The sequence below is a fragment of the Bufo gargarizans genome, chromosome 9, assembly GCF_014858855.1.
Source record: "Bufo gargarizans isolate SCDJY-AF-19 chromosome 9, ASM1485885v1, whole genome shotgun sequence".
Taxonomy (NCBI): Eukaryota; Metazoa; Chordata; class Amphibia; order Anura; family Bufonidae; genus Bufo; species Bufo gargarizans.
This window is the reverse complement of record NC_058088.1, coordinates 170,457,129-170,484,140: the sequence shown is the minus strand read 5'-3', so window position 1 is coordinate 170,484,140 and position 27,012 is coordinate 170,457,129. Positions and strand designations below refer to the sequence as shown.

At 46.3% G+C, this 27,012-nt stretch overlaps 1 protein-coding gene across 1 annotated transcript in view; it reads left to right on the top strand.

The window, feature by feature from the left end:
* Positions 1-5,488, top strand: part of LOC122946835 (neural cell adhesion molecule L1-like) — a 201,094-nt gene extending 195,606 nt beyond the window's left edge. The window contains exon 27 of the mRNA XM_044306689.1: positions 1,006-5,488. Coding sequence (XP_044162624.1) covers positions 1,006-1,240 — 235 coding nt within the window. The 3' untranslated portion in view covers positions 1,241-5,488. The remainder of the gene's footprint in view (positions 1-1,005) is intronic.
* The last annotated feature ends 21,524 nt before the right edge of the window (positions 5,489-27,012 follow it).

Here is a 27,012-nt window from a genome sequence, read left to right as displayed (position 1 = left end):
GTATCTCCATGGCAACAACAAGCATTCTGTGTAGTCTTATCCTGCATATTCTGTTACAAAAGTGGGCGTGGAACTGCTGTGTAACTCTTATACAGGAATCTGGACTTCGCTGCAGAGGAACCACCAGGCTTCTACCTCGTGAAGTAGTCTCTGTGTGATTGACAGCTGAGCCGCAGGGGTCAGAGACACTGGTGTGGTGTACCGAGGAATCAGGCAAAACCATAGTCAGGGACAGGCCAAGGTCAGGGCAGGCGCAGTATGAGCTATATGGTAAACAGTCTGTTGTCAGAGCATGCAGTGTACAAGCAATCTGATAAACAGTCCGAGGTCAGGGCAGGCAGTGAAGGGTCAATACAGAGAACAGGCACCTTTTAGGTAAGGTAGCAGAGGGTCAAAATCCAGTAAATGGGCAGAAATAAGTACAGGGGCAGATACACAAATACAGCAGGAACTAGCAAGCTAGGAACCTCTTGCTCAGGCAACCACCCATAGGGGAAGCTGTCCTAAGTACCCATAGGTGACCAGCCATTGGCTGTTTTGAACAAGGGTGCATGTGATGGCGCTTTAAGAGGTTGGAGGACGTGCCCTAATGAGATAAGAAGGAGGACTGGGCCAGCAAGCAGGCCACAGCTTGTATGGAGGAACAGACCTACCTAGGCAGCAGGATTGGACTTGGGCTGTGGAGAGCCAGTGGACCAAGACAGTACCATTTGTCCCCTATTTCGTGCCAACATGCATCTGGTAAGCAAGCTAGAAGCAGAGATCAGATGTAAGGAGAATCACACGTGGTTTGCTTGTAGTCTGTGACCATGGAGACATATCTCTTGTACTGGAGCTGTAGAAATGAGGGGAGGAAATGTTTAACTATGACCAACTGCTAAATTATTTCATTTTAGATGCGTCGAGATAATAAAATAAATCTGTTTGGAAAGGAGGACACTGCCTTTAAATCTAAAAGAAATGTTGTGCTAACGCTAACCACATTTGCCTTTTATTTTTATCCAGTGATAATGACGAGAAACCATTTACTAGCAGCCAACCTTCCCTTAATGGTGATGTCAAGCCCCTCGGAAGTGATGACAGCTTGGCTGACTATGGTGGCAGTGTGGATGTCCAGTTCAATGAGGACGGCTCCTTCATTGGCCAATACAGTGGCAAAAAGGAAAAGGAGCCTGCTGGGGGGAATGACAGCTCCGGCGCAACCTCTCCGGTTAACCCCGTTAACATTGCAATCGAGTAAAAAAAAAAAATACAACGCGTTTTTGATGGAGGAAGGTCTTAGGGGAAATATATCAAGAATGAACACTTGGGGGGCCAGTGGGAAGAACTGGATGGATCTGGAGAATTTATTTTTTGCTTGCAAACCTATTAACCATTTTGGTGCTAGAGCAGCAAGTAATATATTATGTGGTAAGTCTCTCTTGCACCAAACGGGTCGAACTGCTGTACTATTTTTTGACTGCAACTCCATGACGTGTACTAGACAAAGAAATACATAGGAGGAGGAAAAGGATAGGTGCCAACAGATTTTGGGTACCAGTGTTGTCATATTATTTAATAAAAATGAACAAAAAGTGGTGAAAAATACAAGAAAGGATAAAAGAAAAAAAAAGAAAAAAAAAAACAAAAACCAAAGGAAGAAAAAAAATAAGAAAAAATAATGCATTCCTCTCTTTCACGCCAAGTTTCGCATTCACACAAGAACTGTGTTACTTTTCTATGGTGTCTTTTCTTTGTAATGGTCTCTTTCAGTGTGTTTAAAATTCACAATGGACCCATCGGCTCTGTGGGTCTTATTATCTGAGCGTGGCTTGCCAAAAAAAAAAAAAAAGATGAAAAACATGGGATCTGAGCATTGCCTATGTGTGCTTTTCTCAACATGGCAAAATCTTCTGTATTGTCTCACCATCGTCACCATGTCATCTGTCCATCAACGAGCCAGATTGTGGGGCTATCACGTTAGCCTGTCCCCTTGTAATCACAGTGGGTTCCCCTGGAAGATGGAAGGAGTAATGAAAAAGAATTCTTTTTTTATGCTCTTTGGTTCACAGCCTCTCGTCTGGCGGAGAGGGGGCATTTACTTGTCAGGCATTGGCACAAAATGTGCACCTGACATTCTCATGGTCTCTCTTTTGGCAAAAAAATAAATAAATAATGTGTCGTATCACCATATTCCAGCGGGTTGTTGAATTGCCATGGTAAGTAGTATTTTTTTTAATACAAGATAGGCTTATTTAATGTTGTGTGGCAAATAGTAAAACCGTGAAGTAGCCAACAGCATCCATGCAGTTGCCCTCTATCAAAGTTGGGGGTCTACTGAAAGTTCATATTTGGCTATAGCTATTGGTTACACTGTACACGTATTATATGCACCAGGCCATTACATAAGCTTACAATGTTAATCAGCAACCTCCGTATGCTCGGTTCTGCATGGTGTGCATCTCAGGAGCAATGAAGGCAACAAACCAATTTGACCCCCACTGTTACTAGACTTTCAATTTATGACCGGATGTAAGGTCTTCTAAGGGGGTCGAGCCATAAAATACAGGGTTTATTGCATGCTCAATGCAGAACTGGCAAGCAACTGATAAGCAGTAGAGAATCCTGCTGGCCTTTTTTGCAAGACAAGCAAGGTTCTTCTTTTCCTTAGCATGTCAGGACCAAAGGAGAACAAATTTCCTTGTATCCCAATGTCTTTTCTCAGGGGCAGGTGCAGCATTATGGCTAAGGTGCTTACTTGGGGAATCCATACCAACCACCTTATCTCCCTGTGCCTCAGGGTCCGCTCTGTGACTATTATATCACCCATTGTCCCTATGTTTCTGCAGGAACATGCAGTGGCGTCTCCACCTGCCTGGAGACCTCAGCAGAATATTTCCAGACAGAAGTGCTGTGTATATATATAAAGGGTATCATTTTGTTTCCGCTGAGTAACCACTACCCCTGTCTGTTATCACATTTAACTGTGGATGTTAGATTTGTTTCGTTTTTTGGGGGGTGTTGATCAGGAGGTTGAGATTATATGTGAAGGAGAACAATGTACTAACCTACAGTGCCAGGAAAAAATATGAACTGTGTTTAGTTGCGGGAAAGGCTGCTTTTTGGAGTATTCTCATGTGTTCTTCAAACAGTCCTTGGTCCAAGAGTTCCATGATGGACATCAATGACCTTCTTATGAACTACACATTACTACATTATATCTACACAACTGCCCCACAACATTATGGTAAAAATGTCAGCACCTATAGATTCTCAATATATAGTAACCTGAATGAGGGGCCACCCTTGAGTCCTTAGCAATGGCCAAACGTTTGCTAAAATGATCTCTAGGGCATCTAAACTAGTCCATTGGCTTGCCATTGGTCAGAGAGGATGTTTATTAATGACTGGACAGAGGAGGACTCCCATTTTGGTTTAATTGGTTCAATGATTACTGAGGACTCTCTGGTGAGCCCAGGTCATCAGACAATAATACTCCCCAAATATCAAGAAGAAGACAACTTCATTTGGAGATGCTCTTTTTCTTATGGGTTTATTGACAGCTATCCAATTAGGACCTTATTGATTAAATATCTTGGGCTTTCAAAGATGTTAAAAGTGGACATATAGATGTAAGGTAGGTGCTCCAAGGAACCTAAGTATAACATTGGTTGCCATTCATGGCTTGGAATCTATTTGTTATCTATGATGACAAGCCAATGATTATTTCCACAACAAACATGTGTGACATATCCAAAATGTTTCCACATACATTGTCAACTTTCCATTCCTTCCTCATCTAGATGCAGCGTCCTCTGTTTTGGATATAGGTGTTGATCCCAAATGTGAGACCTGATAGGCTGTGTAGATTCCCAAAATGTCTGTAATGGGAATAACTGTCCAATCACTACACATTCTAAAAACTTCTCAGCCTCCCATAACTATAACACTTGAATAAATGAACCATGAATTCTCTCCACAGTGCACCACGTAAACCTATCTGGTGGTACATTTGCTTTTTCATCTTAAAAGAAGTCACCATTAGATCCATTTGCCGATGTTCTATGTAACATAGCACACATTATTTCCTTATATGTAATATTATATAATGCCATAACTACAAATAGTGGAATTCTGAAGTATGTCTGCTAAAGGGGTAAGACCTCACTCGAGGAAATGGTCATGTAAAGTATCTTTATATGGAGTTTAGAGTGTCTTAAGCTGAGAATGATGGTAATGACATCCAAAAGGGTAGAAGACTGTTCATGGAATCTCATAGCACAACTGCCATTACTTACATGCTATGTACAGATATGTCCTTCCTGACTTTTGTTCTTGGCATCAGATGACCAGTTTTGTCTATACTCTATCTGTGGCAAACCTAGTAGTCGTGATGTGAATTGCAGACTGCCAAGGTTTTTGCTAGCATCTCACAATATTGAGTCATTAAAGGGTCATTCCAATCTCAGACAATGATGGCATATCGCTAGGATATGCTGTCAATGTCAGATTGGTGGAGGTCTTATCTCTGGGACCTACTCCTATCTCCATAACAGGACCCCGAAAGTGAAGGAGAGCGCACTGTGTAAGTGCAGTCACCCTCAATTCACTGCTATGGGAGTTTTGATAACAGCTGAGTACTGGCTAGGCTATTTCCAGCAGTCCCGTAGCGGTGAATAGAGAGGTGGTCGTGCATGCATGGTGCTCTGTCCATTCACTGCTATGAGACTTCTGAACATAGCCGAGTGTGCTCGCTCAGCTATTTTCGTAACTCCCATAGCAGTGAAGGGAGAGCATGCTGCGCATGCACATTCTGCTTTCCTTTACTTTGGGGAGCCCATTCTGGAGATAGGATGGGGCAACCAGAGGTGGGACCTGCACCTATTTGACATTGATGGCATGTCCTAGGGATATGCCATGAATGTCTGAGATGGTCCAATCCCTTTAGCTAAATTCAAGCAACCCTAAGGGTGGACACATCTGTGTGGGTTCATGATTGTTCCATTGGAGCTACTTCACCACAAATCTCAACAAGCCGCTGGCCGATGACACGATCTTGGACTTATAGTTCAACACCAGTTGGCCACAAGTTGTTTTAAGTCCTTCTAGCCAATACGGTATAGAGACTGAACAGCACTTCATATCCAATTATTTGGTTTTAAACTCAGCTTAGAGTGAACAAGGACACTGTGGAGTGAATTTTCCTGGCATTGTTCTGTATGGACAGTGCACGTGAATGCTCAGACTTGGTGTTTACCCTCCAGCTCTGGAAAAAAAAAAAAATATAATTAACACTTTTGCGGTCAGGGGTCAAAGCTGCAGGCACCCCTGGAAGTAGAGGGGTTTAAATGGGAAATCAAGAAGCACCGGGGCAGGTGCGGGATGTACCTTTTTGAATGTAAATAGTGTTTCTGAAGTTTGTATCTGACGGTAGTGTATAGGCCTCTGTAAGTCCCTGTCTATAGCTTGGTATTGTTAAAGAAAAATACAAACTATATCATGATACAAATCACTTGTGTTGTGTTTTTTATTCGGGGTCTTCTGTCAAGTTAATCCAACGTCCCGAGCATCTAAAACTTGGTCTGATACTGGTCAAGTTTCCATCTCATTTATATCTGCTGCTTAGTCAAATCCTTCCAGACCTATTGGTGTCCGACTGCCCCATGCATTATTTTAATTCATTTACACAGCGCCAACTTATTCTACAGCGCTGTACAGATATTGTCACTCAACTTGGTCCATGTCCCCAATGGGGCTCATAATCAAAATTCCAAATTAAAAGGGGTTTTCCTGGGTTCCAGGTATTGAGGACTTTTCCTCAAGATAGGTCATCTATATCAGATCGGTGGTGGTGTAACACCATCCAGTACCCCCACCAATCAAATGGTCCCTTCAGCCTCAGCCTCCAGCACTGGACCTGGTACTTTGAATGCAACTGGAAGCTCTTCAAATAAAGTGGACTAAAGTGAATGGGAGGTGAGCTTCAGTAACCTGGCACAGCTTCTACACTTTGGCACAGAGAGGTTGTGGAGAGCAGATGATGGGCAGGGGTCCCCCGCTGATCTGATATTGATGACTTATCTTGAGGTTAGGTCATCAATATCTGTAGCCTGGAAAAAAACCTTTAACTTATCTGTACATTTTTGGAGTGTGGGAGAAAATTGGAGCACCTGGAGAAATGGTTAGACAATACAAACTCCATGCAGATCCTAAGGTGGATATACCACTTAAATAGATGTCTGCTGAACGATCATTTAGTAGATAACTATCTCTCCGAACTTCCTCTTGGCTCCTCCACGTAAGCTCCAATAGTCTTTGCAGGTAAGCCAATAGTCCCTGTCAGAAGCTGGATTCAAATATTTCACCATGAATCTCACAATGAAGGGAGAATGTTTTGTCATACCATCGACTGTCCAGTCTTTCACAGACACAGAAGATTTTGGGAGGGGTTGCTTCCACATTGATTTCCAAGTAGATATACACTGTACTCCTGCACTGTGACCATGCAGTATTGTGCTATATATAACTAATATGAACGTATTCCTTGATGTGGGACCTGGCTGTATCACTTCCCAAACGTCCTTTCCGAGTTCCTTCAAAACTGTGTGCAATTGGATCTAGAAGAACTAATGCTGTTTTGAAGACAAAGGGCGGTCACAGCAAATATTGATTTAGATCCATCCTGTTTATGCTGTTAATTGATGAAAACAAACTCCAAAAACTTCATTTTTTAAAGCATTGCACAGTACTGTATATAATAAATAAACCTTAAATCTGCTGTCTTTTATTGTAATCCCTCTATAGGAGCTCTGGTTGTCCCATTGTTAGGACCCCAGTGAAGTTATAATTAACAGAGGAATCTAGCAGTACCACCGAGTCAATAAAGCATTTTATAGAAACCTTTGAAATCAATGGGTGCACCATGTTATGCATGAACATGATGGGTCCTCCAAGTACAGAGACACTCCTTGTAGCTATTATTTGATCTCTGTTCTTTCTGAAAAAAATTCAGAGAGAGAGAGACTAGCGTGCTAATCTGGGTTTTTGAAAAAAATTTTACGTTGTCTGGTGGGTACTCTTTCTTATTAGTGAAGAGCAGCATAATATTTGTTTTCATGATATTTCGTGAATTTTTTGCATAATATTCACAAGAAATTTGCAAATTATAGATCTCTGCATTATTTTTGCAAATCGGCACTAATGATGCACATATTTTTTGCGCAATACATGCAACTTCACATTTTATCAGGTCTGAGTAAATATTACTGATTGGTGCACTAAGCATTGTTGTGACATCACAGCACTATGTCTGTAGCCTGTACAGGGAGTGCAGAATTATTAGGCAAGTTGTATTTTTGAGGATTAATTTTATTATTGAACAACAACCATGTTCTCAATGAACCCAAAAAACTCATTAATATCAAAGCTGAATATTTTTGGAAGTAGTTTTTAGTTTGTTTTTAGTTTTAGCTATTTTAGGGGGATATCTGTGTGTGCAGGTGACTATTACTGTGCATAATTATTAGGCAACTTAACAAAAAACAAATATATACCCATTTCAATTATTTATTTTTACCAGTGAAACCAATATAACATCTCAACATTCACAAATATACATTTCTGACATTCAAAAACAAAACAAAAACAAATCAGTGACCAATATAGCCACCTTTCTTTGCAAGGACACTCAAAAGTCTGCCATCCATGGATTCTGTCAGTGTTTTGATCTGTTCACCATCAACATTGCGTGCAGCAGCAACCACAGCCTCCCAGACACTGTTCAGAGAGGTGTACTGTTTTCCCTCCTTGTAAATCTCACATTTGATGATGGACCACAGGTTCTCAATGGGGTTCAGATCAGGTGAACAAGGAGGCCATGTCATTAGATTTTCTTCTTTTATACCCTTTCTTGCCAGCCACGCTGTGGAGTACTTGGACGCGTGTGATGGAGCATTGTCCTGCATGAAAATCATGTTTTACTTGAAGGATGCAGACTTCTTCCTGTACCACTGCTTGAAGAAGGTGTCTTCCAGAAACTGGCAGTAGGACTGGGAGTTGAGCTTGACTCCATCCTCAACCCGAAAAGGCCCCACAAGCTCATCTTTGATGATACCAGCCCAAACCAGTACTCCACCTCCACCTTGCTGGCGTCTGAGTCGGACTGGAGCTCTCTGCCCTTTACCAATCCAGCCATCTGGCCCATCAAGACTCACTCTCATTTCTTCAGTCCATAAAACCTTAGAAAAATCAGTCTTGAGATATTTCTTGGCCCAGTCTTGACGTTTCAGCTTGTGTGTCTTGTTCAGTGGTGGTCGTCTTTCAGCCTTTCTTACCTTGGCCATGTCTCTGAGTATTGCACACCTTGTGCTTTTGGGCACTCCAGTGATGTTGCAGCTCTGAAATATGGCCAAACTGGTGGCAAGTGGCATCTTGGCAGCTGCACGCTTGACTTTTCTCAGTTCATGGGCAGTTATTTTGCGCCTTGGTTTTTCCACACGCTTCTTGCGACCCTGTTGACTATTTTGAATGAAACGCTTGATTGTTCGATGATCACGCTTCAGAAGCTTTGCAATTTTAAGAGTGCTGCATCCCTCTGCAAGATATCTCACTATTTTTGACTTTTCTGAGCCTGTCAAGTCCTTCTTTTGACCCATTTTGCCAAAGGAAAGGAAGTTGCCTAATAATTATGAACACCTGATATAGGGTGTTGATGTCATTAGACCACACCCCTTCTCATTACAGAGATGCACATCACCTAATATGCTTAATTGGTAGTAGGCTTTCGAGCCTATACAGCTTGGAGTAAGACAACATGCATAAAGAGGATGATGTGGTCAAAATACTCATTTGCCTAATAATTCTGCACGTAGTGTATGTATAGACAGCAAAGAAACAGTAATTCCTATCGCACTACCTAACACCCTGCACTGGGCTACACTATATCAGGATATAACCTACACTGACTATCTCCCACCAACTATCTGTATTATATATATGAGCTAACTAACTATCTAATGTAATTGGATAAAGAATAGGATCCAGATGAAAGCACAGAGCACAGCAACGTCACTGCTCTCTGTCTCAGAATTGCGAAAAACAGCAGAAAATGGCTGCTGGGGAGGTTCTTATATAGTAAAGGGTTCGGCAACTTTCCTATTGGTTGCTAGGGATGTTGCTAAGCTCTGACAAAGATATTGCAGCCTTCTCATTGGTCCACAAGCAAGAAGGGAGGTTACTGATGGAAACAAAACCTATAATATTCGAAAATTACGAATATATAGCACTATATTCTACATCTTCACGAATTCTCGGAGTGCCGATATTCGCGATAAAAACTATTTCTCTTTACGGAGAGCACTTAATTTGCCTGAGGAGTATTGTAAGCCAAGCGATGCTGCTCTGGGTTTCTGGCAAAAATATATGCACATGAGAATTTCTTACATCTGCTGACATCAGACAGGCTTAGCTTTCCTTCTAAACCCAAATATATGCAAATTAGCTTTCCTTTCTAAAAGAAAAGAACACTAAACCTCTCTGATAGCAGCAGATGTAAGACATTTGCTAGACAGCAAATTACTCATAATCAAAATCTGATATATATTTTTCTAAATTTGGTATATATTCTGAATTGGTAGGTTTGATTCTCTCATCTCTAATGCAGTCTTATATAAGAGCTCTGTCTGGAGTTAAAGAGAGTAGACTTCCTATCTGGCTATCTACTTCACCACAGATATCAAGCTTGAAGTTCTTGGGTTGCAGGGTAGACTTTATCAGAGACCCCCCCTCCCCCTCCAGCCATCATGATCTATGACCGAATGATCTATATAAGCTTCAAATATTTGTTTTCTATCATACGGGAATAGGGGTACTACATTTTTGTGCTACTATAAGGGACCCTAATCATGGCAGGGGGACCATAGCTATGCCTCTAGCTCCTCACAGCTTGCCTTCAAAGTTTGCACTCAATTATTACTACTCACTGCGCCAGGAGACACCAGCTGTACACCCAACACAAGAATACCTCTGTTACCCTTCCTGTGCTCCATTGTACTATAGAACTCCTTTCGGTATTGTTTTTTGAGAGGGTAAGTCTCAGTCTACAGCACAGAGCTACCACAACCTGAGTTCACTGCCTCAGTCCATCAAGTTGATGTATTGCTTTCCAATGTGTTAATAAGACAAATGCAAGTATATGTACATTTGACTGCATCCATGTATAGTTAGGGTAGTTAGTTTTGTTGTAAGTGCTGTTCTACTTTTAAAGAAATTCACCTATTCACCCCCTAATCAATCATGATCTATGACCATATGATCTATATAAATGCAAGTATACTGTAAGTAAATGCAAGTATAAGTAAATTTGACTGCATCCCTGTATACCTAGGGTATTTAGTTTTGTTAAAAGTGCTTTTCTACATTTAAAGAAAGTTTAGTAATTAAACTCAACTATGGGTTACCAGTAGTGTGGTGTTTATGGCACTCTGTTTTGAGGGAAGAGTGCTTGAAGTAGAAGTCAAATACCAACAATATTAAATAGAAAAGGCTTCAGCATGCAAAGAGAGCCCAGTGAAATGAATGGTTTATTTTATTACGGCAAATCAATTTGATCGTGTGTTAGGGTACTTTCACACTGGCGTTTTTCTTTTCCGGCACTGAGTTCCGTCAAAAGAACTGATCGGGTATATCCCTATGCATTCTAAATGGAAAGTAATCCGTTCAGGTTGTCTTCAGTTCAGTCATTTTGACTGATCAGGCAAAAGATAAAACTGTAGCATGCTACGGTTTTATCTCCGGCGAAAAGAAAAAACTGAAGACTTGCCTTTTTTTTCCATAGGAATGTATTAGTGCTGGATCCGGCATTCAAAATACCGGAATGCCAGATCCGTCTTGACCGAAAAAAAGGTGAATTTTTTTTTATGCCGGATCCATTTTGCCGGATGACACCGGAAAGACGGATCCGGCACTCTAAGGGTACTTTCACACTAGCGTTATTCTTTTCCGGCATAGAGCTCCGTCAAAAGGGCTCTATGCCGGAAAATAACTGATCAGACATATCCCAATGCATTCTGAATGGATGAGAATCCGTTCAGTTTGCATCAGTATGCCTTCCGTTCAGTCACTGTCAGGCGTTTTGGCGGTATTATGTCTGTCTAAAATGCCTGATCAGTCGCCGGAATGCCGGATCAATTATGCCGGCATTAATTCCCATTGACTTGCATTAGTGCTGGATCTGGCATTGCAAAACAACTGAAGGACGGATTCGTCTGCAAGACGGATCCGTCCATCCGCATGACAAGCGGAGAGACGGATCTGTTCTTGCAATGCATTTGTAGACGGATCCACACCCGGATCCGTCTACAAATGCTGTCAGTTGTCACACTGATCGGTGGATCCGGCAGGCAGCTCCGACGAGGGAACTGCCTGCCGGATCACACTAACGCTAGTGTGAAAGTAACCTTAACCTTCATCAAACAGTAAAGGATGTATAAAACATTGGTTTATTACAACCAATATATCATGTGCTGGAAAAAAGTAGCCATCTTACTCCCTCAGAAGACCTTATGAAGTGTATATATACAGTACACTTACAGTGAATATGAGTAACATTGGTGAGATATTGTATATAAGTAGAGATGAGCATATTTTTAAAAAAATTCAATTCGCCCACTTTTCTGCATTTAAAAAAAAAATTCGGTTCAATACGAATTTATTTGCTGCGAATCGCGAGAGCCTTTATAGTGGTGTAGAACACTGCGCCTTGCAGTAACACGCATAGGGGGTCTGCTGTGGGTAGTGAAATAATACTGTGAATTGGTATGACATGCAGATGACAGGCGTCACTCTTAGAATCAACGCACACTTCACTTATTTGGGCCAAAACAGTCACGGGGCCAAAACTGACCAAATAACTCAAGTACCATATGAACTCAGCCTTACAGGTCAATGTGAGCGCCAAGAAGAAGCGCACTCCTTTTACTCCGTTGTCAGCTGATTCCACATAGATGTCTACAGAACCTGTTCTAGTAAACGCCTATACAAGTAGAGCCCCCCCCCCGACAGAGTGGAGAGGGTGTCAGCAGTAAGTTTGTGTTGACGCCACTGATAATTTTGCCCTTCCTCTGATCCGTCAGAACAATAACCCCCAAAAAACGGATCCTGTCTGTGGAGCATCCTTCTTCACTCGGTCAACATTTGGTCAGTAATCCATTCCATTAGTATTGCTAAAGCCCCAAAAAAACAGGAGTGAACTACAAAACAGAGATGACAAGTGAACGGAATATTTGCATGTCTTCTGTGTTTTGTACCCACTCCTGCTTTTGGCTACCAAATCACAAGCCAATTCTGATGGGACCATGCAGGCCTTACAGCTGCTACACAAACAGTATCCGTTGTGCATCTCATTTTTCATTGCTTCTGACTAGGGATGAGCGAACCCGAACTGTATAGTTCGGGTTCGTACTGAATTTTGGGGTGTCCGTGACACGGACCCGAACCCGGACATTTTCGTAAAAGTCCGGGTTCGGGTTCGGTGTTCGTCGCTTTCTTGGCGCTTTTGTGACGCTTTCTTGGTGCTTTTTGAAAGGCTGCAAAGCAGCCAATCAACAAGCGTCATACTACTTGCCCCAAGAGGCCATCACAGCCATGCCTACTATTGCCATGGCTGTGATTGGCCAGAGCACCATGTGACCCAGCCTCTATTTAAGCTGGAGTCACATAGCGCCGCCCGTCACTCTGCTCTGATTAGCGTAGGGAGAGGTTGCAGCCGCGACGTTAGGGCGAGATTAGGCTGATTAACTCCTCCAAAAGACTCCATCCATTGATCGATCTGCAGCTGTGGATGATTGAACTGCTGCTATTGAATTGCTCACTGTTTTTAGGCTGCCCAGAGCGTTTTTCAGTCACTTTTTTCTGGGGTGATCGGCGGCCATTTTGTGTCTTGTGTTGCGCCAGCACAAGCTGCCACCAAGTGCATTTAACCCTCAATGGTGTGGTTGTTTTTTGGCTAAAGCCTACATCAGGGTCAAGCTGTCACACCAAGTGCATTTAACCAGCAATAGTCTGTTTATTTTTTGGCCATATACTACATCAGGGGCAAGCTGCGCCTGTCACCAAGTGCATTTAACCCTCAATGGTGTGGTTGTTTTTTGGCTAAATCCTACATCAGGGTGAAGCTGTCACACCAAGTGCATTTAACCAGCAATAGTCTGTTTATTTTTTGGCCATATACTACATCAGGGGCAAGCTGCGCCTGTCACCAAGTGCATTTAACCCTCAGTAGTGTGGTTGGTCAAGCTGTCACACCAAGTGCATTTAACCATCAATAGTGTGGTTATTTTTTGGCCATATCCCAGTCTAATTCTGTCAGTAAACGTATACCTGTCACCCAGCGCCTAAATACTAGGCCTCAAGTTTATATCCAGCTAAATCTGTCGTTACTGCTGTACTGTTGTGGCTGGTCAAGTTATTTAGTGTCCGTCAAAGCACAGTTTTTGTTCTGGGTTGAAATACAATTCCCAATTTAGCAATTTCCTAATTTAGTGGTTTCTGCTGTATCAGGCCTACTTTAAATACATCCCTAAAAGGGTATATCAGAATCAAGGTGCTGATAGGGTCATTCTCAATAACTTCACACACACGCTACTGTGCATTTCCAAGTCTTATTCTGTCAGTAAACCTATACCTGTCACCCAGCGCCTAAATACTAGGCCTCAAATTTATATCCTGCTAAATCTGTCGTTACTGCTGTACTGTTGTGGCTGGGCAAGTTATTTAGTGTCCGTCAAAGCACAGTTTTTGTTCTGGGTTGAAATACAATTCCCAATTTAGCAATTTCCTAATTTAGTGGTTTCTGCTGTATCAGGCCTACTTTAAATACATCCCTAAAAGGGTATATCAGAATCAAGGTGCTGATAGGGTCATTCTCAATAACTTCACACACACGCTACTGTGCATATCCCAGTCTAATTCTGTCCGTAAAACGTATACCTGTCACCCAGCGCCTAAATACTAGGCCTCAAATTCATAGTCAGCTAAATCTGTGGTTACTGCTGTGCCTGTATTAGTGTAATACGGTACCTAAATAGATAGCCAGATAGTGTTAGGTGTCTGTAAAAAAAGGCCTGAATTTGAATACAATACATTGGGCCAAATAATATTTTTGTTGTTGTGGTGAACGATAACAATGAGGAAAACATCTAGTAAGGGACGCGGACGTGGACATGGTCGTGGTGGTGTTAGTGGACCCTCTGGTGCTGGGAGAGGACGTGGCCGTTCTGCCACATCCACACGTCCTAGTGTACCAACTACCTCAGGTCCCAGTAGCCGCCAGAATTTACAGCGATATATGGTGGGGCCCAATGCCGTTCTAAGGATGGTAAGGCCTGAGCAGGTACAGGCATTAGTCAATTGGGTGGCCGACAGTGGATCCAGCACGTTCACATTATCTCCCACCCAGTCTTCTGCAGAAAGCTCACAGATGGCGCCTGAAAACCAACCCCATCAGTCTGTCACATCACCCCCATGCATACCAGGGAAACTGTCTCAGCCTCAAGTTATGCAGCAGTCTCTTATGCTGTTTGAAGACTCCGCTGGCAGGGTTTCCCAAGGGCATCCACCCAGCCCTTCCCCAGCGGTGAAAGACAGAGAATGCACTGACGCACAACCACTTATGTTTCCTGATGATGAGGACATGGGAATACCACCTCAGCATGTCTCTGATGATGACAAAACACAGGTGCCAACTGCTGCGTCTTTCTGCAGTGTGCAGACTGAACAGGAGGTCAGGGATCAAGACTGGGTGGAAGACGATGCAGGGGACGATGAGGTCCTAGACCCCACATGGAATGAAGGTCGTGCCACTGACTTTCACAGTTCGGAGGAAGAGGCAGTGGTGAGACCGAGCCAACAGCATAGCAAAAAAGGGAGCAGTGGGCAAAAGCAGAACACCCGCCGCCAAGAGACTCCGCCTGCTACTGACCGCCGCCATCTGGGACCTAGCACCCCAAAGGCAGCTTCAAGGAGTTCCCTGGCATGGCACTTCTTCAAACAATGTGCTGACGACAAGACCCGAGTGGTTTGCACGCTGTGCCATCAGAGCCTGAAGCGAGGCATTAACGTTCTGAACCTTAGCACAACCTGCATGACCAGGCACCTGCATGCAAAGCATGAACTGCAGTGGAGTAAACACCTTAAAAACAAGGAAGTCACTCAGGCTCCCCCTGCTACCTCTTCTTCTGCTGCCGCCTCGGCCTCTTCGGCTGCTGCCGCCTCGGCCTCTTCTGCTGCTGCCGCCTCGGCCTCTTCCTCCGCCTCTGGAGGAACGTTGGCACCTGCCGCCCAGCAAACAGGGAATGTACCACCAACACCACCACCTCCGTCACCAAGCATCTCAACCATGTCACACGGCAGCGTTCAGCTCTCCATCTCACAAACATTTGAGAGAAAGCGTAAATTCCCACCTAGCCACCCTCGATCCCTGGCCCTGAATGCCAGCATTTCTAAACTACTGGCCTATGAAATGCTGTCATTTAGGCTGGTGGACACAGACAGCTTCAAACAGCTCATGTCGCTTGCTGTCCCACAGTATGTTGTTCCCAGCTGCCACTACTTCTCCAAGAGAGCCGTGCCTTCCCTGCACAACCAAGTATCCGATAAAATCAAGTGTGCACTGCGCAACGCCATCTGTAGCAAGGTCCACCTAACCACAGATACGTGGACCAGTAAGCACGGCCAGGGACGCTATATCTCCCTAACTGCACACTGGGTAAATGTAGTGGCAGCTGGGCCCCAGGCGGAGAGCTGTTTGGCATGTGCTAAATTTGGTGGTGCAGAAGTTCATTCACAACTACCCCGACATGTCAGAGCTGCTGCATAAAGTGCGGGCCGTCTGTTCGCGCTTCCGGCGTTCAAATCCTGCCGCTGCTCGCCTGTCTGCGCTACAGCGTAACTTCGGCCTTCCCGCTCACCGCCTCATATGCGACGTGCCCACCAGGTGGAACTCCACCTTGCACATGCTGGACAGACTGTGCGAGCAGCAGCAGTCCATAGTGGAGTTTCAGCTGCAGCACGCACGGGTCAGTCGCACTGCGGAACAGCACCACTTCACCACCAATGACTGGGCCTCCATGCGAGACCTGTGTGCCCTGTTGCGCTGTTTCGAGTACTCCACCAACATGGCCAGTGGCGATGACGCCGTTATCAGCGTTACAATACCACTTCTATGTCTCCTTGAGAAAACACTTAGGGCGATGATGGAAGAGGAGGTGGCCCAGGGGGAGGAGGAGGAGGAGGAGGAAGAGGGGTCATTTTTAGCACTTTCAGGCCAGTCTCTTCGAAGTGACTCATAGGGAGGTTTTTTGCAACAGCAGAGGCCAGGTACAAATGTGGCCAGCCAGGGCCCACTACTGGAGGACGAGGAGGACGAGGATGAGGAGGAGGTGGAGGAGGATGAGGATGAAGCATGGTCACAGCGGGGTGGCACCCAACGCAGCTCGGGCCCATCACTGGTGCGTGGCTGGGGGGAAAGGCAGGACGATGACGATACGCCTCCCACAGAGGACAGCTTGTCCTTACCCCTGGGCAGCCTGGCACACATGAGCGACTACATGCTGCAGTGCCTGCGCAACGACAGCAGAGTTGCCCACATTTTAACGTGTGCGGACTACTGGGTTGCCACCCTGCTGGATCCACGGTACAAAGACAATGTGCCCACCTTACTTCCTGCACTGGAGCGTGATAGGAAGATGCGCGAGTACAAGCGTACGTTGGTAGACGCGCTACTGAGAGCATTCCCAAATGTCACAGGGGAACAAGTGGAAGTCCAAGGCCAAGGCAGAGGAGGAGCAAGAGGTCGCCAAGGCAGCTGTGTCACGGCCAGCTCCTCTGAGGGCAGGGTTAGCATGGCAGAGATGTGGAAAACTTTTGTCAACACGCCACAGCTAACTGCACCACCACCTGATACGCAACGTGTTAGCAGGAGGCAACATTTCACTAACATGGTGGAACAGTACGTGTGCACACCCCTCCACGTACTGACTGATGGTTCGGCCCCATTCAACTTCTGGGTCTCTAAATTGTCCACGTGGCCAGAGCTAGCCTTTTATGCCTTGGAGGTGCTGGCCTGCCCGGCGGCCAGCGTTTTGTCTGAACGTGTATTCAGCACGGCAGGGGGCGTCATTACAGACAAACGCAGCCGCCTGTCTACAGCCAATGTGGACAAGCTGACGTTCATAAAAATGAACCAGGCATGGATCCCACAGGACCTGTCCGTCCCTTGTCCAGATTAGACATTAACTACCTCCCCTTAACCATATATTATTGTACTCCAGGGCACTTCCTCATTCAATCCTATTTTTATTTTCATTTTACCATTATATTGCGAGGCTACCCAAAGTTGAATGAACCTCTCCTCTGTCTGGGTGCCAGGGCCTAAATATATGCCAATGGACTGTTCCAATGTTGGCTGACGTGAAGCCTGATTCTCTGCTATGACATGCAGACTGATTCTCTGCTGACATGAAGCCAGATCCTCTGTTACGGGACCTCTGTCCTCTGCCCTCTGCCTGGGTGCTGGGCCTAAATATATGACAATGGACTGTTGCAGTGGTGGCTGACGTGAAGCCTGATTCTCTGCTATGACATGCAGACTGATTCTCTGCTGACATGAAGCCAGATCCTCTGTTACGGGACCTCTCTCCTCTGCCTGGGTGCTGGGCCTAAATATATGCCAATGGACTGTTGCACTGGTGGCTGACGTGAAGCCTGATTCTCTGCTATGACATGCAGACTGATTCTCTGCTGACATGAAGACAGATTCTCTGTTACGGGACCTCTCTCCTCTGCCTGGGTGCTGGGCCTAAATATATGCCAATGGACTGTTGCAGTGGTGGCTGACGTGAAGCCTGATTCTCTGCTATGACATGCAGACTGATTCTCTGCTGACATGAAGCCAGATCCTCTGTTACGGGACCTCTCTCCTCTGCCTGGGTGCTGGGCCTAAATATCTGACAATGGACTGTTGCAGTGATGGCTGACGTGAAGCCTGATTCTCTGCTATGACATGCAGACTAATTCTCTGCTGACATGAAGCCAGATACTCTGTTACGGGACCTCTCTCCTCTGCCTGGGTGCTGGGCCTAAATATATGACAATGGACTGTTGCACTGGTGGCTGACGTGAAGCCTGATTCTCTGCTATGACATGCAGACTGATTCTCTGCTGACATGAAGCCAGAGTCTCTGTTACGGGACCTCTCTCCTCTGTCTGGGTGCTGGGCCTAAATATATGACAATGGACTGTTGCACTGGTGGCTGACGTGAAGCCTGATTCTCTGCTATGACATGCAGACTGATTCTCTGCTGACATAAAGACAGATTCTCTGTTACGGGACCTCTCTCCTCCGCCTGGGTGCTGGGCCTAAATATCTGACAATGGACTGTTGCAGTGGTGGCTGACGTGAAGCCTGATTCTCTGCTATGACATGCAGACTGATTCTCTGCTGACATGAAGACAGATTCTCTGTCACGGGACCTCTCTCCTCTGCCTGTGTGCTGGGCCTAAATATATGCCAATGGACTGTTGCAGTGGTGGCTGACGTGAAGCCTGATTCTCTGCTATGACATGCAGACTGATTCTCTGCTGACATGAAGCCAGATCCTCTGTTACGGGACCTCTCTCCTCTGCCTGGGTGCTGGGCCTAAATATATGACAATGGACTGTTGCACTGGTGGCTGACGTGAAGCCTGATTCTCTGCTATGACATGCAGACTGATTCTCTGCTGACATGAAGCCAGAGTCTCTGTTACGGGACCTATCTCCTCTGCCTGGGTGCTGGGCCTAAATATATGACAATGGACTGTTGCAGTGGTGGCTGACGTGAAGCCTGATTCTCTGCTATGACATGCAGACTGATTCTCTGCTGACATGAAGCCAGATCCTCTGTTATGGGACCTCTCTCCTCTGCCTGGGTGCTGGGCCTAAATATATGACAATGGACTGTTGCACTGGTGGCTGACGTGAAGCCTGATTCTCTGCTATGACATGCAGACTGATTCTCTGCTGACATGAAGACAGATTCTCTGTTACGGGACCTCTCTCCTCTGCCTGGGTGCTGGGCCTAAATATCTGACAATGGACTGTTGCAGTGGTGGCTGACGTGAAGCCTGATTCTCTGCTATGACATGCAGACTAATTCTCTGCTGACATGAAGACAGGTTCTCTGTTACGGGACCTCTCTCCTCTGCCTGTGTGCTGGGCCTAAATATATGCCAATGGACTGTTGCAGTGGTGGCTGACGTAAAGCCTGATTCTCTGCTATGACATGCAGACTGATTCTCTGCTGACATGAAGCCAGATCCTCTGTTACGGGACCTCTCTCCTCTGCCTGGGTGCTGGGCCTAAATATATGACAATGTACTGTTGCAGTGGTGGCTGACGTGAAGCCTGATTCTCTGCTATGACATGCAGAGTGATTCTCTGCTGACATGAAGACAGATTCTCTGTTACGGGACCTCTCTCCTCTGCCTGGGTGCTGGGCCTAAATATATGCCAATGGACTGTTGCAGTGATGGCTGACGTGAAGCCTGATTCTCTGCTATGACATGCAGACTGATTCTCTGCTGACATGAAGACAGATTCTCTGTTACGGGACCTCTCTCCTCTGCCTGGGTGCCGGGGCCTGAATATATGCCAATGGACTGTTGCAGTGGTGGCTGACGTGAAGCCTGATTCTCTGCTATGACATGCAGACTGATTCTCTGCTGACATGAAGCCAGATTCTCTGTTACGGGACCTCTCTCCTCTGCCTGGGTGCTGGGCCTAAATATATGCCAATGGACTGTTGCAGTGGTGGCTGACGTGAAGCCTGATTCTCTGCTTTGACATGCAGACTGATTCTCTGCTGACATGAAGACAGATTCTCTGTTACGGGACCTCTCTCCTCTGCCTGGGTGCTGGGCCTAAATATATGACAATGGACTGTTGCAGTGGTGGCTGACGTGAAGCCTGATTCTCTGCTATGACATGCAGACTGATTCTCTGCTGACATGAAGCCAGATTCTCTGTTACGGGACCTCTCTCCTCTGCCTGGGTGCCGGGGCCTAAATATCTGAGAATGGACTGTTCCAGTGGTGGGTGACGTGAAGCCAGATTCTCTGCTATGGGACCTCTCTCCAATTGATATTGGTTAATTTTTATTTATTTTATTTTTATTTTTATTCATTTCCCTATCCACATTTGTTTGCATGGGATTTACCTACATGTTGCTGCCTTTTGCAGCCCTCTAGCCCTTTCCTGGGCTGTTTTACAGCCTTTTTAGTGCCGAAAAGTTCAGGTCCCCATTGACTTCAATGGGGTTCGGGACGAAGTTCGGATCGGGTTCGGATCCCGAACCCGAACATTTCCGGGAAGTTCGGCGGAACTTCTCGAACCCGAACATCCAGGTGTCCGCTCAACTCTACTTCTGACAGATCAGAAGAAGGGTCAAATAAATTATGATGTCAGCCAAGCTAAAAGGCAAAATAGTGGCCCAGTCATGAAGTGGGGAGGGTGGGCACAGCATGAGAAGTCCACAGAGTGGCCATATGACATAGTGTTGAGGTGGAAGCCGCCTGAGGAGGCCACAGAGTGGCACAATGACAGTATGGAGGTGGCAGCAGCATCAGGAGGCCACAGAGTGGCACAATGACAGTGTGGAGGTGGCAGCAGCATCAGGAGGCCACAGAGTGGCACAATGAAAGTGTGGAGGTGGAGGCAGCATCAGGAGGCAACAGAGTGTCAATGTGACATAGTGTGGATGTGGCAGCAGCATGAGGAGGCCACAAAGTGGCAAGGTGACATAGTGTGGAGGTGGCAGCAGCATGAGGAGACCACAGAGTGGCAAGGTGACAAAGTGTGGAGGTGGAAGCTGCATCAGGAGACCACAGAGTGACCCGGTGACAGAGTGGGGAGGTGGGTGGTAATACCAGTACTAGCTAAAGATGGTGGGTGAAAGAAGTAGCACTTGGCATCAGATATGTGGCATCGGGTGGGTGGCAGCATCTGAATAGTAGCTTAGGCAGGTAATCAGAAGAAACCGGTCTTTTTTGTCAAAGTGTTGGTGTGGCACCATGGATAATCTAGTCTGATGCATCAGGCATTGGTGGGTGTAAATCCTGGCTGATCCACGACTGATTCATCTTGACAAAGGTCAGTCTCTCCACAATTTCTCCTTGGGGTAACTATGACCCCCGCCGCACTAAACACCCGCTCTGATGCCACACTACTGGCCGGGCAGGGCAATTTTTCCAGAGCAAACTCGGCCAGTTGCAGCCACAAATCCAGTTTGGCTGCCCAGTATTCAAGCGGATCTTTAATGTGGGGTGGCAGGGTGCTGTCCAAGTATGCCACCACCTGCTGGTTCAGGTTCTGCTCCAGGTCTAGATGCTGCTGCTGGTGAGTAGTTTCTTCACTAGGCGGGTGAAGAAAGCTGCTCATCGGCGACTCTAGACTCAGGCTGCTGCTGATGGAGCTGGTACTGCTCCTGCCACCCCACCCCTCCCAAGCAGCCATGGCAGTGGAACGTGAGTGCAGAGGGATCCCCCCCGGTCAGACCTGCGAGAAGATGGCTGATGGCGCAGATAGGCAGCAGCCAACTGACTACATAAGATGTTATTATAGTAGTTCATTTTGTCCTCCCTGTCAGCAGCTGTAAAAAAAGGCCCCCATTTTGCACCGGTAGTGAGGATCCAACAAGGTGGAGAGCCAGAAGTCATCCTTCTGCCGAATGGTGACAATTCGGCTGTCACTACGGAAGCAAGTGAGCATGCATCATGCCATTTGTGCAAGTGACTCGGAGGGACTCCCTGCCTCCATCTCCACTGCATACTGCCATGGTCCTCTGCCTCATCTACCTGTAGCTCCTCTGGCTGCTCCTGCTCCTCCTCTCCTGTCACCTGTGTAGAAAAACCACCCATTTCGCTACACATTACTTGTGCTCCAATGTCCTCCTCCTATTTCAGTTCAGCCTCCAAAGGGCTCATGTGGCCGTGAGATGTAGGCGCCACATCTTCAGTCCCCTGAACAGCCATATTTACCAGCATCTGTTCCAGGTCATGAAGCAGTGGAATTATATTGTTCATCCCATAATCCTGGCCTCTGACAAATAACATGGCCTCTTCAAAGGGCCTGAGCAAACAGCAGGTGTCACGCATGAGCTGCCACTGGCTGACATTGAAGTTACACAGGGGAGTACTCCTGTCCACTTGGATCATCAAGAAATCGTTTATGGATATTCTCTATTCGTATAGTTGGTCCAACATATGGAGGGTGGAATTCCAAAGGGTGGAATTCCAAAGGGTGGAAATGTCGCATATCAGCCTATGTTGGGGGATGCCATTCTGCCGCTGCAGCTCAAGGAGGGTGTGCTTTGCGGTGTACGAGTGGCTGAAGTGCATGCAAGGTTTTCTGGCCATTTTTAGGATGTCTTGCAGATGGGTGAAAGATTTCAGGAACCACTTGACAACCAGATTGAACACATGTGCCATGCGGGGCGCATGGCTCAGCCCTCCTTGACACAGCACCGACACCATGTTCTTCCCTTTGTCGGTCACAATGGTTCCGATTTTCAGTTAGTGAGGAGAAAGCCAGGATTTGATTTCTTAAAGAAGCACACAGAGAAGTTCCTCCCCTGTGTGACTCCGTTTGCCCAGGCAAACGAGGTGCAGAACAACATGACACTGCCGTGCCTTGCACATGTGGTATGCTGGAGGGGCACTGTGAATTGTTCCTGCAGTGGAGGCTGAGGACATGGTGGAGGATGAGGAGGCAGAGGCGGACATTGACGCAGGACCAACGGCGTAAGAACGTGGAAGCGGCGTCACCTGGCTAAGTTGCTGGTGTGGCTGTGCAGGAACCACATTCACCCAGGGGCCGTAAAGAACATGTATTGTCCCTGACCGTAGTTACAGCTCCACACGTCGTCGCTGCCGTGCACTGTGGCAGACACCGACAGGCTCAAGGACTGGCCCACCTTCTGTTCTACATGTGTGTGCAGGGCTGGTACTGCCTTTTTGGCAAAGAAATGATGGCTTGAGACTCTCAGCCTCGGCTTGGCAGAAGCCATCAATTCTCTGAAAGGTGCAGAGTCCACCACTTGGATAGGGAGGGACTGCAGCACCAGCAACTTGGCCAGGAGTACGTTCAGCTTCTGCGCTGTTGGATGAGTGCACGCATACTGTTGTCTCTTGATAATCGCTTTGGTGATCGATTGCGGACGGAATGAGTGACGAGGAGTAGGAGGACGAGAAGTAGGAGCATCAGGACCGGTAGATGATGGGAAGGACAGACAACTCCCTGAAATCGGCTGCGTGCCACTGGGTGTTGCAGTGATTGCTGCGGCAGGCTGGACCACCACATCGGAGTCACGGTTCTACCAAGCCACTTTATGGTGACGCTACATATGTTGATGCAGGGCTGTGGTGCCAACATTGGCACCCTAGCCACGCTTCACCTTCTGACCACAGATTCTACATATGGCCATGTTTACCTCCTCTGATGATTTAACAAAAAACTGCCACACCGCCAAGTTAAGTAGGTGATTTTACCCCCAACACTACTCACTGAATGACTGCTACCGTCACTGCCTCCGTAAACTCGTGCACCGCTACTTTCCGGGCAGGTAAGCTCCTGTGAAGTGGGTGGTCTAAACCCGGGCACGTTTGGCTACTGACCTCCCACTGCTGCCACCCTGCTGACTCCCAGACACGCTAGAGACTTGCTGGCTCCGCCGTTGCCTCACGGGCAAGCTGACACCCTCTTCTCCCGATGATGAAGCCCCTTCGTCACCCTGCTCCCAAGTGCGATCAGCTACATCATCATCATCGAGTACTGTCTGCACGTCACTGATGTCCTCCTCAACCGTCTCTGGGTCAGAAGCCTCACCGCTCGCAACACCAGCTCCCAGGCCACTTTCCTCATCACTAGTTGCCCGCCTAGTGGAGGAAGCGGCGGATGTCTCCTCCACATCTTGGCTTGCCAGTAGCTGCTGACTGTCCTCTAGTAGTTTGTCCTTGCTGTATAGTGGAGCTAAGCCCACAGCATACAATACTTCTCTGGCTGAAGGAACAGAAAAGGACAGAGGCAGGTTGAGGACAGGTGTGGGCACAGGGCCTGCTCCCAGGCCATGCCAACTAAGGGTTGTGTCTGACGAACCCACCAACTCTTGGCTAGGGGTGTCTGATATCACTTGGGACGAAGTGGATGACCGAGTCAACCATTCAAGAACTGCTGGATTGCTTTTCAAGACACGACCACTAGCTGACACTGGGAGCTCACCTCTCGAAGTGACCCCTGCTGCAACGGTCCCTTACTCTGCTGCGACCTCTGCCTGCGCAAGAAACATTTAGGCCTCTGCCACTCCCTGTGCAGGGCCTGGCACTTCTCTGTCTGAAATACTGTTAGATCAAATAAATAAATAAAAAGGAAATTAAAACACCCCAAAAAAGTCTGTAATTTTCTCACTTCACCACACGATGGCTAATAAGCCCTTTTTTTGCCACTAATACACAACAAAAAGGGCTTTAGAACATATAACTGCAACGCTGAACTGCCAATATATTTTTCTTTTGCAACTAATACACAACAAAAAGGGCAGTAATTTTCGTACTTCACCACACAATGGCTAATAATAAGCCCTTTTTTTCAACCAATACACGGCAAAAAATGCTTTAGAACATATAACTGCACTGCACTAGGGCAAATAAGACGTAAAAATATTTCCTTGTAATAAACCCTGTTAATGCCTGTATCAGCACTTTCATCCCCAATAACAAGAGCGGTTTGCTGGAATTACAGAGCTGTATAATGGCAATGTGGATCCTCAGTCAGTGCAGCAAGGTGTAATAGGATTGTTCCTATTACCCAGGCTGTACACTCCCCCACTGAACCCTGTTCAACATAAATGCTGGTGGAATGATTTCTCCCTATCCTTTCCCTATGCCTTGAATAATCTTTCCCTGCACTTGTAAATTGTTTTTCCTAGCACTGTCACTAGCACCTGCAGACGTCTCTCCCTGCATTAAGTACACTGGAAAATGGCAGAATTTCAAAATGCTTGAGGCTATTTATAGGGCTGTGACATCACAGGGCTGGCTGGCTGCTGATTGGCTGCATGCATGGCATTATGGGAGATCCCGCCTTCCCAGAGTTCCTTGCTCTATGTCCTCACATGTGCAGCAGCCATTTTAGTAAAAAATTTGATTTGTTACCACGAAGCATGAGGAAATTCAGATTTGGTGCGAATCAAATTTTTCCTGAAATTCGGATCGAATTCCACTTCGTCAACTTCAATTCACTCATCTCTATATATAAGTATTAGGGCTTATTCACACAAACTTTTTTGCAGTCCGTATACGGTCAATGGTTCCGCAAAAAAACGGAATGTATTCTGTATGCATTCCATTTCCGTATTTCAGTTTTTCCGTTCCGTTGAAAGATAGAACATGTCCTATTATTGCCCGCAAATCACGTTCAGAGGCTACATTCAAGCAAATGGGTCCACAAAAAAAACAGAACACATACGGAATGTACTCCATATGTCTTCCGTATCCGTTCCGTTTTTGCGGAGCCATCTATTGAAAATGTTATGCCCAGCCCAATTTTTTCTATGTAATTACTGTATACTGTATATGCCATACAGTATACAGGAAACACTACTGAAAAAAAGAACGGAAAAAACGGATCCGGAAAAAACGGTCCGCAAAACACTGAAAAAGTCATACGGTCGTGTGAACGAGCCCTTACCTGCAGGTTGTGCTCTGCATCGCTATTAGAGATGAGCGATGTTATCAAAAATTTGATTAGACTGCTTCGCCGAATTTCACAAAGATTCGTTACGAATTACAAATCCCATTCCATTGTATGTAGCGGGCGAAATGATGGGGAACATCGATCGCGCCGCCCCCCCATCATTGAACCCCTAAGATGCAGTGTTCATCGCCGATTGCGGTATCTGACATTAACAAAGAGGCCTTTCAGGGGTTAATCAGTGGTAAAAAAAAACAGACTCATCCATTTGCTGGCGGCCATCTTGATGGAAGAAACTGCGCAAAATTTTGGTTGGGTGTGGTGATGATCATGTCATCACTGATGACATCACCGCGCTGGCCAGCATGCTGACGTGGTGACATCGCCACAAGTGAGATTTTGCGCTGTTTCTTTAATCAAGTTGGCCATGACGGCCTCTCCGTGAGCAAATAGATGAGAAGAGTACATGGGTTTTTTTTTAACACCATTTCAGAAAAAGTGTATTTTGTTACCACGAAGCACGAGGAAATTCAGAGTCGTGGTGAATCAAATTTTTCCAGAAATTTGGATCGAAGTCAATTCGTTTCACTTCGATTCGCTCAACACTAATTGTTATGTAACACCTAAAATATACCACTTTTTAAAAAAGAATTTTTGATCAGTAGTTGTCTCACTCCCAGGACCGTACCCAATCATACTGCCCATTCCTTTTGCTGTTCGGAAAAGGGGCCGCCATGATCAAATATTCCATGTGATGACCTAGCCCTGGACCTATCTAAATGCCCTTCCTGAGGCAAAACTGATTGTTTCTACATCCCCCGTAGCACCTGCGACCTGGGGTACTTGCCATTTCGGCCCTTACCTCTCGCTATGCTCCTGACCACCTTAGGCTACTTTCACACTAGCGTTCATAGGTCCGTTCGTGAGCTCCGTTTGAAGGAGCTCACGAGCGGACCCGAACGCCTCCGTCCAGCCCTGATGCAGTCTGAATGGATGCGGATCCGCTCAGACTGCATCAGTCTGGCGGCGTTCAGCCTCCGCTCCGCTCGCCTCCGCACGGACAGGCGGACAGCTGAACGCTGCTTGCAGCGTTCGGGTGTCCGCCTGGCCGTGCGGAGGCGAGCGGATCCGTTCAGACTTACAATGTAAGTCAATGGGAACGGATCCGCTTGAAGATGTCACCATATGGCTCAATCTTCAAGCGGATCCGTCCCCCATTGACTTTACATTGAAAGTCTGAACGGATCCGCTCAG